At 40.3% G+C, this 15,676-nt stretch overlaps 1 protein-coding gene across 7 annotated transcripts in view; it reads left to right on the top strand.

Annotated features, from left to right (window-relative positions):
* The window catches only part of Cadps (calcium dependent secretion activator), a 446,274-nt gene that overhangs the window by 368,774 nt on the left and 61,824 nt on the right, over window positions 1–15,676 (top strand). For all 7 annotated transcript variants that reach the window (XM_070018866.1, XM_070018868.1, XM_070018865.1 and 4 more), the window contains 3 exons: window positions 3,392–3,539; window positions 11,065–11,139; window positions 12,011–12,094. In XM_070018866.1, the coding sequence (XP_069874967.1) occupies window positions 3,392–3,539; window positions 11,065–11,139; window positions 12,011–12,094 (307 nt within the window). The remainder of the gene's footprint in view (window positions 1–3,391; window positions 3,540–11,064; window positions 11,140–12,010; window positions 12,095–15,676) is intronic.

Here is a 15,676-nt window from a genome sequence, read left to right as displayed (position 1 = left end):
TAGTTAGCCAGAAGCTTAACTGAGTATCAGCAGAAGAGCAAGCGACTTTGAATGTACCCTAGGCCTTGTCGGTTTTGTTGGTTTTGTCACTGTGGATTCCGGGATTAAGGAAGTTCATTGCTGCACTGGAGAGAGTCCCCATGAAGACTGTTCTAAGAAGGTGAGGGGAAGAAAATGAAGACAATATACATCCCTTCAGCGAAGTTGTTTTTAGTTCTTCCCATACTCTCTGCACAAAAACTCCCTTATGGAGTGTCTTCTACGTGTATATGAAATACAGAAGTAAATTCCATAGATTTGACATCATCACCCTACCTCCCCTAGGCACACATCCAACTTTTTTTACAGCTCATAACTGTTCCATTATTTTTCCTCATTCAAAAAAAAAAAGTTGTAGACCATAAGCAGCACAGGCTACTCGAGTTCTCCAGATGTTGTGTAGTTTAGATGATGATGAATCAGTTGTTGGGGACACAGGGGAGGGAAGAGGTGTGGATTTGCCTAGAAATGCTCTGAATCCATCATTCATCTTGGAAGAAGAACAGAGAAGTCATAGCCTCAAAACTGGGAGCCCCAGTGGCAAAAGACCAATGCCCTCTCAGGTAGATGAACTGCAACGCTACAGGAAATGGGGAAGAACCATGGGCTCTGGAGGGTCCCGGAAGGCCTTTGATGCTACTTCTTGAAGCTTAGACTTCCAGATCTTCACTTTTGCTCTTTTCTTTTCACCCTTAAAGCCAAAGACAGATCTGTTTCTCAAATCCATAGTCAAAAAAATCTCCTCAGGGTTTTACATTCTACCATCTCCTACATAGTCTTATCAATTTCAGGAAAAGCAATGACTTTCCAGTGGCCAAACTATTTAAGCCAAAATCTTTTTACAAAACAGTTCCCTGAGGCCAAAGGTTCTCCCCTGATCTCACCAAGAAGTTGAAATGTGTTAGAATTAAGATTTACCAATGCCTGATTATATGCAAATATTCTACAGAAAGACATTTATCTCCTTCGTGGAGAAGCCAGTGTCCTGGGTAAGGAGTAAGAAATAGCAGCTCAGAGATAAGGGGACTGAGGATGTTCAAGCTGGTAAGACTTTGATTTAATCCCATAGAACATTTCAGTAATCCTTAGGGTTTAGATACCCAAAGACAGTGAGTTAATCAGCAACAGGAAGTGGACCTGACTATGGCCTCTTGGCATGCTCACCCACCTGGTTCCAGTGGCACGCTTATTGTGTGGTAGCCAAGTACCCTTTTGTTAAAACCTAGTCCTGAATTGCCAGCTGTCCCTTCCAATTAAGGCCCTAGACTTAAGCACAAAGGTAGAAAAGAGCAAAAGCAGCTGGAAATAGCACCCCCTCATCTCCAGCTTTAGAAGAGGTGACATAGAGAAGTTCTTGAAGAATGCTTCAAGACATAAAATCTTCATTAGAAGAGCCTTAGAACCATTGTTTTTCTTTTGGGGGCAGAATAAATATTCCTTGTTGTAGGACAATGTAGTAAGGATGTTGCTTCATGAAATATGCAATGCTAAAAATATCAATAAGAAACACTTGGTGTCTTAAGTTTCCAGAGGAGTTAATTGACTCACCTGACAGAGAGCCTCTAATCTAGAGTCTGTCACATTCTGAACTGAACCCAAAACAAGGTACCCTGGCTCTGGCCTCAAGGAGAGTCAGTTGGGTTAAATGACCCCTCCCTGCCCAGCTTTAGGGTCCCTTAGATCCCTCTCAATCATATTAATTTTGCATTCACCTTCCTCTTTCACAGCCCTGCACTCCACGGGCTGTGAACAGTTCCCCTGTGAACACAGAAAATGATTGCTTCATTGGAAGGAAGCATTTTAGCATTTCCATTTCTCAGATTGGGCCGGAACTGGCACCTCAGCTTCAGAAGATCAGCCACAGAGACCTGTCCAACTCAGTCCCCATCAGGCTTGCTTTTCACAAAATGAGAAGAGGATGTATTTTCAGCAGAGCTTAAAATGATCATCATGATTAGAAAGCTACTTCAGTGCACGGAGACTTTAGAAGCCAAGATGCATTTATCTTTAACATGATCATATAATCTATAGGGGTGTTTTGAGGGTTTGGGTTTTTTTTTCCTTAAGAACTGGGCTTCCAACCTTAGAAATTATACTTGGCTTCCCTGCATGCACCCAGGGTGTGTTAGCAAGCTGGCATCCTTTCCTGAGCTAACTAGCAGTGTGATCCTCCTATGCACTGTTAGAAAACTGCTACCAATTCCTCTTAAAGCCATGCTTTCCTGGTGACTGCATGAGCCCAGGATCCTGACAGAGAACAATGCTGAAAACCATTAGACACATTAGATGACCGGGGTTTTAATAAAGCTACTTGCTTTTCTTTAAACACATGTGATGATGTGACCCACTTCTCTGAAACCTTTTAGGATATAGCTGGGCCCCTTTACAATGCCAGCATCAAAGACTCAATCTCACACCTGTATCACCCACTGCCCATGCCCAGCTAGGGTTTTCTGGGAGTGGTTAAGTACGTGCTGGTGTCAGAATGTCACCTATATGAGAATAATATTAGGTTGGAATTCTACCATTACACAATTCTTGACTTGTGGATTAGAGACATAAACTCTATATTATATATTAGACATAGTATAATGTCATAAACAATACTGTTTTTATTTTAAATTATATACTTACTGCAAAACAGTGCATGGGCAACACTTTTTTAATCATGGAATTTTTCTGAATACCACACCTTTTAAAAAATTTCACTCCTTCTCCCTAAAGAGTAGTCCTCTTTAACAGCTTGATATAATTTCTTCTTATGACTCTTGAACAAGAAAAAAATCTGGGTTTTAGTTTGGGGTTTTGTGTTGTTGGTTTGTCTTTAAGATGATATCACAAATTTGTTAAATTTTTTCCCTTTTTGGTCTCTTTCAAACCCAGAAAGAAAAAAAATCCAACAACAATGAATGTCATTTAAGATTTTTCTTTTCTGTGAGGTTTTGAAGATTAGAAACTGCCTTTTTTGTTTTGTTTTTTTAGTAAAGTGATTCAAGGTAGGCAGTAGCCAATGTGAGAGAACTTATATAGGCTGTAATGCTATAATCAGGTTTTTATTCATTCATTCTCTTACAATTAAGATTCTCCATACCATGTAAACTATAGACAGAAACACACTGAGCTACAGGTGTTCCATGTACTGCCGAGAAAGGAAGGGTGTGTGTAGCTGTCCCCATGAATAGGCCTTCCTTAGATGGGGAGGTCATTTAAAAGAGAACACATGTGAAGACATTGTCAATTGAAACTGATTACAGCCTTCAATTTTCTTTTTCACTAACCTCTCAGAAAAATGTCTCCTCCACCTGCTGCCATCTGAACACTGAATTGGTCTTTTCCTACTTTGTTTTAATAGAACCAGGATTGCATTTGAAGTTAAGCTGCAAAAAACCAGTCGATCAACAGATTTTCGAGTCCCACAGTCAATATGCACCATGTTTAATGTTATGGTTGATGCCAAGGCTCAATCAACAAAACTTTGCAGTATGGAAATGGGCCAAGAGGTAAAGAAAAAAAAAGTTTTTTTTTCATCTCTCGCCATTGATCATGTAGAAGAAAACTTCACAAATCCCTTCCATCTATCCTAGTCTGCTAGTTTCAAAAATATACTCTTTAACATTTGCAGATTAAGCCACGAATAAGTGCTTGGTATCTGTCAAGTACATTTCAGAGGCATGTGCTGATGAGTGTGCCAGTCACTTGGAAGTGATTCTTGGCAGGGGGGTGGGGAGTGGGAGTGGTTCCTTTAAGCTAAGCAATGTTTGATGACCTTATTTATTAGGCTGGTATCTCCAACAGATCCATGTTTGCCAGCATCCAATTCACTTTCACATCTGAAGTACATTTTATCACTTGGAACATCTGGACAGCAGGAGAGCTTTTTCTTGCATCCAGCACTTTCTAGGATATATGATGTTCGATCACACAGCTCCCCAATCCCCAGCCAGCAGCAGGTTCTGTTGAATGTCCAAAATTTGCAGCCTTTCAACTTCCCATAGATGGATTGTGAATCTTCCTTGACCGAAAGCTTAGTCCTTTGCTGCGTTTCCAATTCCAAAGCGGTATTTAAAATGTAAAGGAGAAGGAAACAGCAACTTGGGTTTGATTAAAGACTATCATGATCATTTTTCTCCAATGGCCTTAAGCCAGCTAGATATTCATATACCAATTTAGAATTAATTCAGAAGCATTTCTGGCAACTCTATGTTGTTGCCAATTGGCATCAATTGCTCCTAAATCAGATCTTTCAATACCAGCCTTACAGGCTCAGAATTTTTACTAAATTATATTTGCTCCTTATTCGTTATTTATTTTCTCTTTCGGCACCTTCCATTTTTAAATGTGGGTTGGTGGTATTCTCTTCCTGGCAAGATCTTCTCCAACCTTGTTCCCCACCCCCTACAAGTGAGCTTCCTCAGCCGCCTCCTGCTAGCTTCTGTTCCTCATTTGATTTTCCTTTCAAGCTTTTCCCAGGGAGCAAGTTCTAGGCACTGAAGTCAAATGCCCCGGCCCTGGATTTTCTTTCCCAGCTCCACTTGCTACATGAGATCTGGTACCATGATTCTCAAATCCCAAACACCATCCAGAGAGCTTCAGAAGACCCAATTCATTGCGTCCTGTCCAAGAGCTTCTGGACTGTGGGATGCAGATTTGCATTTCTGACAAGTTCTCTGGCGATACTGATTCTCCTGGCTGGTCCACAGACCTGAGTTTGAGTTATTAGTTTGGAAGTCTGGTATACAAAAAAACAATTTAAAGGGAAAGACTTGGGCAGCTAGCATTAGCCCCTGGGAAAAGGCCTTGGTTGGCTAAGTAGCTGCTTGAATTATCACAATGGTTTCACTGCAAACTAGAATTGCACAAGTCAGTCTGCCTCTTTAGGCCTCAGTTTCCTTGTCTGTAAAATGATAGTGTTGCTCCAGCATTATGTTTTCAGCTACAAACATCACTTCTTCAGATTTTACCCAGAAGGCCAGCCTGTGACAGAGCTAAAAATAGAGCTGTGCTGAATGAAGGGTAAAGGGAGGTGAGGAAGGAAGGGGGGAGGGGGCCCAGAGCCCAAGCTGGTGAGTTCCTCTCCAACTTTTACCTCTTCACACCCACCGCCCACTCTAGCTTCTCTGGGGGACTCAGCAAGCTTTTAGGCTTCACAAAGCCCACTTTCAAAACCTTGTTCAGGAAATCTCTGAAATTCACTAAACAGCTCTTTGAGTGTATACTTCCTAGAATACTAACTATTCTTTCTGAATGTCTCCCCTTGAGCCACTGTTACTGCTTTTTTTGTTGTTGTTCTTGTTTTTCAGTTGAATTATACTTCATCCTTTACCTAATTTTTAACCCAATTATTCGTGTCTTCGTTGTTGAGTTGTAGGAGTTTTTTGTTTTTATTTTTTTTTAATATCTCCTTCATGATAGACTATTATATACATGATTTTGGTCTCTTCCACTCTGTAGATTGTCTTTTCTCTCACTTCTTTTTCTTTCAGTTATGGAGCTTGAACTCAGGGCCTTGGCACTGTCCCTAAGCTCTTCTGCTAAAGGCTAGCGCTCTACCACTTTGAGTCACAGTGCCACTTCCAGTTTTCGTACTTAATTGGAGATAAGAGTCTCACAGGCATTCTTTCCGGGGCTGGCTTTGAATTGTAATCCTCAGATCTCAGCCTCCTGAGTACCTAGGAGCCACTAGCCCCCAATTGTTGTTGTGGTTGTTTTTAATTTCTTGATAACTTCCTTCAAAGCAAGAAAAAATGAGTTTTTAAAGTTTGTTAGAGTTCAATGTTTGTTTTTTCCCCTCGGGTAATTTTGAGAAAGATATGTTGACTAGATTTCACAAAGAAACACCATGCTAGGGCATGAGAGAGTTGATGTGGTAAGAGTGGTCTCCCTGGGCCCTGTGTTTCTCTTAGCGCCTTGGGCAAGGAGCTCCCTCATTCCTTCTGAACAAACTAAGTCACTCTAATCATAACATTTTTCTTTGGAGTTAGGTGTTTGTGAAGAATAACCAAAATGGGGAAGGGTAGCAGAGTTGTCCAAAATCCATGAACAAAAATTCCTTTACAGTTTCAGGTGACCTATGAACCTCCTTAGATGAAGCCATAGATCCTGGTTGAATGTATATGATGAGAAATAATAAGTTGACTTTTATCACAATTGGAGCGTCGCTTTCGTCTTACTCTCTTATCATCTCTGTGTGAAAGTAGAATGCTCCTGGCTTAACCTCAGAGTCTGGTTTTCTAGAAGAAAAAAAGATGGTCTTGTGGCTTGATCACTATATACCATGAGTTCTCAGCTACCAAACTATATAACCTGCAACTTTATTGTCACAATTTACCCATGAGAGATCTAGCATGTGATGCACAACCATTTGAACCATGTATCTTTTTTAAAATTGGAGATCCAGTACCCCAATATCTAGATGTAAGATTAAAGAATTATCCTGGATTTATCCGAATTGTAACCTTTTTAAGGTCATTTCTTTCTGGACCTTGTTCTATTTTCAAAGGTGTATGTATTTTCCCTCATAAGACTTGCATTTTTAAAGAAAACAATAACTGAGGTATGAACCCACTTCTTCTTATTTTTTTTCTTGAGAAACCCATGCACATATAGAGTGAGAATGAGAGACTAAATGCTGCATTTCAACCTATGGTTCTTAGCCTAAGGATATCCAGATTTTCCCAAGCTATGTTAGAAACACCTACCATGACATTTCTCCTCAGTATAAATAAACCAGAGGCCTAAGTGACCAGCCAGTGAGAAATAAGGTCCCTTCTAATCTTAGAATACCCAGTGGCTAAGAAAAATTAGGATGTAGCCAGATATGATTGTACTTCCTCTGAGTGCCTTGGTATTGTAGCTCTAATTTTGAGCAGAACTTCAGTGGGAGGTCACATGGAAATAGTCCCTGAATGACTTTTCTCACTTTGTAGAATGGGGATATTCATCTCTAAAGTAGAACTGACTTGTTAACATAAGATTGAGCAGAACTGGGATAAGAATAGAGGAAAGCCCAGTGTTTTTTATGTAGATTGCACTTTGTGAATATTGAGCTCATCTTATAAATCTTTTTTCTAATACTGGTTGCCATCTGATTTCTACCTCCATCAACCTGCTTTAGACTAAGTCCTAAGGAGGTGATATAATCTTCAATTTCAAGACCACTTCCTGAATTTCATCATTGGGATAATTTCTCATCTACAGGCAGCTGTTGAGACATTTGTTAACCATACTTTTCCATCTTAAATATTTATTTTTTCATTAAAATTTGTGAAGTACCAATAGAGAGGAAATTGTGTATTAAAGAGTTTCTCACTTGGTCTAGTGTGTTTTCATCTCATTTCCAAGGTCAGATGGTCTTAGCAGAAAGACAACATACACACAATCTGTTCCATGACAAGGCAAAATGTGCAGCACAGGAAGTCAAGTGGAATGCTTTTCACACAGTGATTGCGAATCTGCAGCAAAAGTGAAGTTCCCAAACTTTTCATACCTATGAAAATCAGTAGTTCTCTTGATAGCTTGTCACCGTGATCCAGAGCCCGCACGGTATCACTTAAGTGTAGGTCAAGTAAATCTAAGAAGGCCAACACAGAGAACGGGGAAATAGGAAAGATGCTTGTGGGAACTCACAGTAGAATTGGATGGCTGATCCAGACTGCAAGCATTTCCTGGTAAGATAATCTGGTAGAAAATGTGACAACTTGAAGAGGCCACAGTGGTGTTGGTGTGTGTGTGTGTGTGTGTGTGTGTGTGTGTGTGTGTGTGTGTGTGTGTGTGTGTGTGTGTGTGTGTGTGTGTGTGTGTGTGTGTGTGTGTGTGTGTGTGTCTGTGTCTGTGTCTGTGTGTGTGTGTCTGTGTGTGTGTGTCTGTGTGTGTGTATCTTTATGAGGCTTTGCATCTGCCTGGAACATTATATCTCAGAAAGAATAAACTCAGAAAGAGCAGAATGTAAAGGCAGTCTCACTGTTGCTCCAGAAAAGCAAGTTAATCAAGTATAAGGAACATCTGACAAAACAGATCCTTATATTTTATGAATTCCCATCTAGGAATGGGGGGCTGTTTTGACATTTACCACTTCACTCTATCATTAAGAGAATAATTATTACTTTGCCCTACTATGTCCCAAACTAAACTTTAATTAAGTTCAGTTAAGGCAAAATTGACATCTAGTAAAGTATAGATCCTAGGTGAGTTTGGAGAAATGTGTGCACACATGTAACCACCAGGCTAATTAGTAATGGTCCTGCAGAGTATTGATACTGCCATGCAGCACTTCTAAGTTTTTAAGCCATATTTCTATATATTTTGTCATTTTGTGGTTAGGTAAATCTGACTTCTACATTCAAAGCAGTGATAATTCTAGTCCTATTTCAGAGATAAGAAAATAAAGCAATATGATTGTCCTGTACAAATTTCCTTGGAAACAAGAGACAGAATAATCATATCAAACCACTTTTTATAAGTAAAAAAAATATTCATTATAACAAAAGAAGAGTAGAAGTCATTATATTTGTATGGAGTACAAAAGAATAATAGTAGGACTACCTAGCTGATGATTAGGAACCAAGAAATTGAAGAAAAGATTCCCACAAAACACCATGACTCCATGATCCAAGTGTGTGCACCGTGTCTCCATATGAAAAAACTAGAACTAGTTCCCCAGCTCTTGAGCAAGCTTGCTTGTCTTTTTCAATTAGCACTTAAACCAGTTGCCATTCACACCAAGACCTTGATTCATTCTTAGTGTGTGGAGAACTGTTGCTTTTGTCTATTTTTACCACTTCAGCCAAGTTGTTCATGAGTGTGTTCATATTCTCAATGATGTTCTTCTTCACCAAGTGAGAAGCCCTTATGCTGATGTTCATGTATTATTTTGCACACAGTGAGGGTTTCTGATTCAGTTTAATTCCATAATTAATTTAATAAATGTGAGTCATTTTATAGAAATCCACAGAAAACCCAGTGGAGTGAGGCAGTCATATGAGGAAGGAAAGTAAGGATGTGATTCTGGATCTTATCTCTCAAGACCTAAAAAAGAATCTGGAACCTTGTCAATAGTCCCAAATTCTTTTGCTCTGACATCTTTCTTTGTGCTTCTAGCACAGAAATCTGCAGTTTCTTTTCTTTGCATTTAGCTTCAGATTTATGCCACTTATGAGTAAACCCTCTCTTGAATCTCACTGTATATCCAACCTGGGTTCTGATTCATCACAACTAAACACCATAGGCTGTTTGCTTTTTGTCTCTAATCAACTAATATGAGGAGGAGGGTGACTAAGAAATAAGATCATCTTTCTCAACCCATATCAGCTACTTGATGAAGAAATAATGTCTAGATTGCAATTACAACTGGGGAAATGTTTTCACTTCTAGACCCTTAAGACATCTTCAGATCTATGAATGTGAGCACTTCACGCCAGGAAAGGACGTAGACATTGATTTTTTTTTATAGTAATGCTAAAACGTATCAGATAAAAATATTTAAATTTCTTTTATTCTTGATAGAACATGCTTATTATATACACTTATAGGATATAATATAAGGTTTTGATATGTGTATATTTTCTAATGGTCAAATCAGGATATTTAAAACACATCTTAAACATTTATCTTTTGTGAATGTGGTAGAAACATTCAAAATCCTCTGTTCTGGATATTTTAAAATATATAGCTTTTAAAAATCTCTATACCAGTTTAGTGTTATTTTCCTTTCTAAAATCAATTCTTCATACTCATGTCTTCTCTAGTTATATTATCAGTATATATTTTCTTTTCTTTTCTTTTTCTTTTTTTTACAGATAAAGAAACTAAGCTAAATTTTTACAGGCAATTACTTCTCATCTTTGCCCTGGGACTTTATCCAGGTCTTCCAATTACAAACAAGCCCCTCAAATATTGGCTCATTCTCAAACATTTTGCTTGCCAGTTATCAGAATATTGAGCCACACATTGCTATAGCTTCTTTCTATATGTGTTCATAATTTTGAATCGTTTGTTTAATTTTTATTTTCTCATGTGTCCTTTTGTCCTAATTTTTATTTGCACTGTTCCTTTTTTTCTTTTCTGTTCCTAATTAATCATCCTTCTGAAAGTTTGCTAAAGAGTGGGTAAGTGCATTTTCCTTCCAAATAACAATGTTTTGCATTATTGTTGTTGTTGTTTTGTTAAGGAAATACAGAATAATTCAAATGGATACTTAAAATCATCTAATAAATGTCAAGGAGCTGGCATATAATACTCTGTGTTGAAATTGCTTTTCCTTTTCCCTGGCATTTACAGCAGATTTTTGTTTGTGTGGGGGTTTGTTTTCACATTACTGTTTAAATTTAATCGACAGCCACAGTTAGAGAAATTGAAAAACTTAGCAGCAGTTTTAATAGAGTCTCTGAACCTGGGTCTGCTTACTCCTAAGTGGAAAAAATCAGGTGGCTTACCACAAGGGTTCAGCAAGAGACCCTTTTGTGTAGACACTGAGTCAATACCTAGAGAGAAACAGGTGAGCTCTGGGGAATGAACTCAAAGTACATGAAGGATTCAGAGAGGTTTTTACAAAATTGGTGTCTTGGTCCTTTTGGAGGAACTGAGCTAAATAAGTCACATATCCCTAGCAGCTTCCCCAAGATAATTTTTCTTCTCCTTTCCTAGATTACAGTGGTATCTTACCTAGCAAAATTCAGATCAATACACTGCTAGGCTATGAAGCCATTCATGTGTGCTACTCATAAATGTGTGTGTGTGTGTGTGTGTGTGTGTGTGTATGGTGTGGTGCGTCTACACACATCAAAGCTATCTAAAGCCTTGGGTGAGGAACAATGAGTCTGCTGACTTTTTTTATTTTAAGAGCTTTAGATCTCTCTCCATCAAAGACCTGGAGTCTAAATCTTACAGATGTTTCTAGAACTAGGAAAATGCACTGGGTCTGCAGGCCAGGCTTTATTTATATATAGTTGATGTGGTCTAAAAATTATTGATTGGTATAGAGCCATCACCTCCCAAACCTGCTAATATTTGTCTTTCTGTGTTCTTTAGCATCAGTATCATTCAAAAATAGACGAGTTGATTGAAGAAACTGTTAAAGAAATGATAACACTCTTGGTGGCAAAGGTAACTTTCAGAAAGGCTTCATTGCGAATGTTGTGTTGTTATGTCTGCATTTCCATTAAAATGTAACACGTTAAAAAGTTGAATTGGGTACTTTCTGTCTCAGGGAAACAAGACTGTACATCACCCAGCCACAGCTCTGAATGATTTTTCTGATGATTTGAGCTGTGTGAAAATAAATTGATGAAGTGGCATATGTTAATAAGACTTGGTCCCTGCATGTTGCACTAGGTTAGATGGGAAATGTTTGTTTTGTTTTTCAGTGCTGACAAAGTTTAGATTTTTAAATACAGAAAGTTAAATGGTAACAAGGAATTGTGCCATCATGAAATCCCCTTTTCCTCTAGTTTTACATGCAGTGAGAGTCATAATAAAACATAAAAGTCAGATAAAGCTATTTCAGTCATCCTCATGAATTATAGAATTTTAACTAAGTAATGTTGAATGGGAAGACATTTATATTTGCCAGTGCTAAACTTCTGTTTCCCCCAAATTACTGATAAAATACAAATAAAAATAGATTGGATTAAATGTAGTGCTAATATGTAACGTAAAAAAAAACTGCTTTGCGCAGTTTTGGATTTTGAAAAGTGCATTTAATATTATCGCATGCTATATGCAACTCAATAATATTTTGTCACTTTTCACTTCTGGAGCACTCTATATTTGCAATCACATAATAATGAGAGAAAGCCGGATAAGTCAAATATTTCCATGTAACGGCAGGCTCTTTTTTTCCCCCCAAAGGTGGGAATTGAATAATTGAAAGCAGAAATGAACAGAGCATTCATTTTCCGAGAGGTTGGGAAACACTGTGCCTTATTGTGAGCAATGAGTTTGAGATAGTATTTTTTCCTTTCTGCTGTTTTACTAGTTCGTAACTATCTTGGAAGGCGTCCTGGCAAAACTATCCAGATACGATGAAGGGACCTTGTTTTCTTCCTTTCTGTCATTTACCGTAAGTAAAGAGCTATTTTCCCTCCTGGGTTAAGGTTTCTGTTTTAGTTTGGGTTGTGCTTACAGGAGGAGTGATATTGTATCTCTTTGTTTTGGGGAAAATCTGATTATGTGTGTTTACTGCAGTCAATTATTAAGGTATCATATTAACCCTCTTAAGAGAATAAGGCAGGATATTTCATAATGACGCTACCCCAGCATCATTCTACTCCATCCACAAATGTACATGTGCATGTGCAGAATTTATGCTTACACAAATTTCTTATACACAGGCACATATCCCTCTATGCATATGCATGCAGAGGGCTGCTGGCCTTCACCTACTCTCTGCTACTTCAGGAAAATCAGTCGTTCAGACCCACCCTTTCCTTCCCTATATATAAGTGAGGAATATTTGTTTTAGAGATTGTACATGGAGACCCATAGGTCAGATAGAGCTGCAAGTGTGTTTTATGTGGTCCTTACTGCGCTGGGTATGATTTTCTTAATTGAATTAGTTGCACACATTTAAAAACCAGGAGACTTTACAAAGAATTCTACAGTGCTGCATGGGCTTGCACAGACGCACAACCACAGGCAGCAAAAGCTAGCCGATCCCTGGGGGGGTCTCTGGAGACTGGATGCCTGTGTGTGGCCTGCTGAGCCCCCTCGTGGTGGTTTCTAGGATTCATACCTGTCTGGGCTTGGGAGTCATTTGCATACAACTTCTTCAGCAGATGAGAGCAAATCTTGAGCGGTTCTGATCTTGTGCCAGAATGGGTCAAGGAGGAAAGCAAGGTGGATAGAAGCAAGTATGTTTCTGATAAATACATGGAATGCTCCACGGGCTGCTTCTAGGACCCAACTCTCTCACCCTTCCTGCCTGCTCAGAGCTGTTTGCTTTCCACACTGCCATAAGAAAGGCAATCTACCTAGGGCCTACAGTATGTGTGTCTTCAAAACAGCCTGACTGAGGATTGTCCCAGATGGGTATTGAATGCCAAGATGAGGCCCAGCGTGTGATAGTTTATAGCGCAACATCACGTTTGGCATCCCTGAAAACCAAGTTCAAATCCTATTAGCAAATATTAACCAGCTCAGGGATCCTGAGCAGGTGTCACTCTCTCTGACCTTCAAGAGTGTCGTCTGCCCCGCATGCTCTCGCTAATACCATCCATAATGTATTGAGAAAATGTGGGTGAAAGAATATAGCATAGTCCTAGCTTATAGTAGACCTCAGAAAATAAGCATCTGGGCTTAGTAACATGTAATAAGAGTCAAGCATACATGGACACAGCATTTTCCAAATATACCCTACTTTGGCCTTTTCTTAACCCATATATACTCTTCCTGGAAATTAAGGGAAACATTGGCTGTGACACTTCAAACCATTTCTAGATCACCTCTCCATGTTCCGGTTATTCTGTTATTGTAGTTCTGATCTTCCCAGGTAACAGGACTGAGCCTCCCACAGCCAATGATAGCCTTATTCCCTTGAATTTTTTTGTTGGCAATGGTTGGATGAGAAGAAGATAGTGACAATAGGAATTCTATCCAATTTCATTCTCCAGAAGCACCTCTAATATGTCACAGCTGAAAGATAACCTATCTACCCCATTTGTTTACAAAGAAACAAAGGCTCAGCTAGAGGGAATCATTGTCTCCAGTCACACAGCAATGGCAGAGTGGCAACAAGAACTTGAGTCTTCTATTAGCTTTCCCCCACCGTGAATGGCTTCCTGGAGAAAATGGTATTCAGCTAGCAATAGCCTGGCACAAGAAAGCAGATGAGCAACTGAGTGGGAAAAATTCACAAAGATTTAGTTCACATGAGTGGGAAATATTAAAGACAATGTTTCCTTCCTGAGTGAAATCATAGAAATAATGAGAAAGGACAGAATGAAATGTTGTATCATTTCTGAAACATGTTCCCCTGATATCTACCGAAGACATCACTTGCTTTGAGTGTTCATTTGAAGCAAGTATTTTCACTACGCTGGACTTGAACTCATAAAAACCAAGAAGGCCCCATTGCTCTTTATTGGCCCATCTTTTGACCTACCCACAGCTCTACCTTAATGACTGACTTACCAAGAGGTCTAGTGGAGGAAGGTCTGGTGGCTACCAGATCAAGAACATGAGGCCTAGAACCTCTCCCAGGGTGGTTAGAAGCAAAGACGAGAAGGTCCTATGTAAGAGTTTTCAGGCTCCAATTCTCATTTTCTTCTCTCCTTTCCCGAGACATTTTGCAGCCTCTCAGCAGGCCTAGCGAAGGCCCTGTAATGCAGAACACTTCAGTGCCTATTGCTGGGCCTGTAACTTCCTTCTTAGTGACACTTCTCCCACACACTTGGCCATCCCAAAGCCCAAAGCACCCACTTCTCATTTGCAGCCGATGTTCTCATCTCCTGCCAGGATTCCAGTATTAGAGCAGGCGAGCTGTGCTTCGAGGTGGCAGGAATATCTCCACACATAGATTCTGAGTTCCTGCCCAAATTGCAAAAGGCCTTTGAAGGAAGCCTGAAGCACAATTCCCAGGGGTTGAGTGGAGGTGATAAGAGCTTGCCAGGGTGGGTGGGTGGGGGGAGGTGGTATTGTGAGAAGAGTCACAAACCAATGAAAGCACTCGTTGTGCATCCTAGGACCCTGGACAGAGGTGTAGAGACATTGCAGATAGTCTGGCATGTTTACCTTCACTTCGCTCCCATTTCTGATTCCATTCTTCAAGTTATTACTGTGCATTTACCACATCCCCACCTCAGCGGGGCTGAGCCATGTGCGCTGTCCCCCCCTCCCAAGAAAGATGACGAGTATCGACAAATATGCCACCCTTTCCCCCTCTTTCTCCTGCTGAGCGCCTCCTTTCCTTTCCTGGGTGGGCTAGATTTCATGGTCCAAGCCAGACATTTTGGAAAACGTCTGCAGTGGCGCGGAGCAGGCAGGAATATTTATTTCTCATCTCCATCTGCACTGCTTCCTCTCTTGGAGAGGAGCTGGGGGAGGAGGGAGGATGAGATGTGGCTTCCTTGTGCCAGCCTGAGAGGCGCCCAACGCACCCTGCTCCCCTCCCTCAGCAGCAGTTGCAGCCTGAGATGGATGGAGGCAGGCAGGCGCCTCGAACTTTTCAAAGATCAGCCCAGTTGGAAGATGCAATTAGCAACTATCCGCCCATTTCCTCTGCCTGCAAGATGTGCTTTTGTGGGGGCTGCCTGTTTGGAAAGGTCCCTGGCTTGTGGTAGCCTCGCGCTGTTCTTTTTGGAGGCCAAGGAACAGGACAAGCAGTGGCGCCAGGTCCTTCTAGAAATTGCTAATGCTTTCCTCAGGCTTGTCCAGGTGCTAACAAATACACTGGCCCTTGAATGCATTCATTCACTGACTCACTCATTCACTCGTTCCCTCACGCAGTATCTGTCTTCAGATAGGTTTCAGCTAGTGTGCTAGGTGCTGGATCACAGCAAAACACAAACGCAGTGCTGCTTTAGTGAAGGAGGTAGGGGGTGGGAAGGGAAGCCAATGATCAAGTAGAGGAAGCATTGCACAGGACATAAATGGGAGAGCGAGGGAAAGTGGGTCATCTGGGTTATTCAGACAAGATCCCATGGCA

This window comes from Dipodomys merriami, unplaced genomic scaffold (assembly GCF_024711535.1).
Source record: "Dipodomys merriami isolate MVZ:Mamm:240054 unplaced genomic scaffold, mDipMer1.0.p SCAF_13, whole genome shotgun sequence".
NCBI classification, from domain to species: Eukaryota; Metazoa; Chordata; class Mammalia; order Rodentia; family Heteromyidae; genus Dipodomys; species Dipodomys merriami.
Note: the sequence above shows the minus strand (reverse complement) of the source record. Positions and strands in the feature narration are given on the sequence as shown.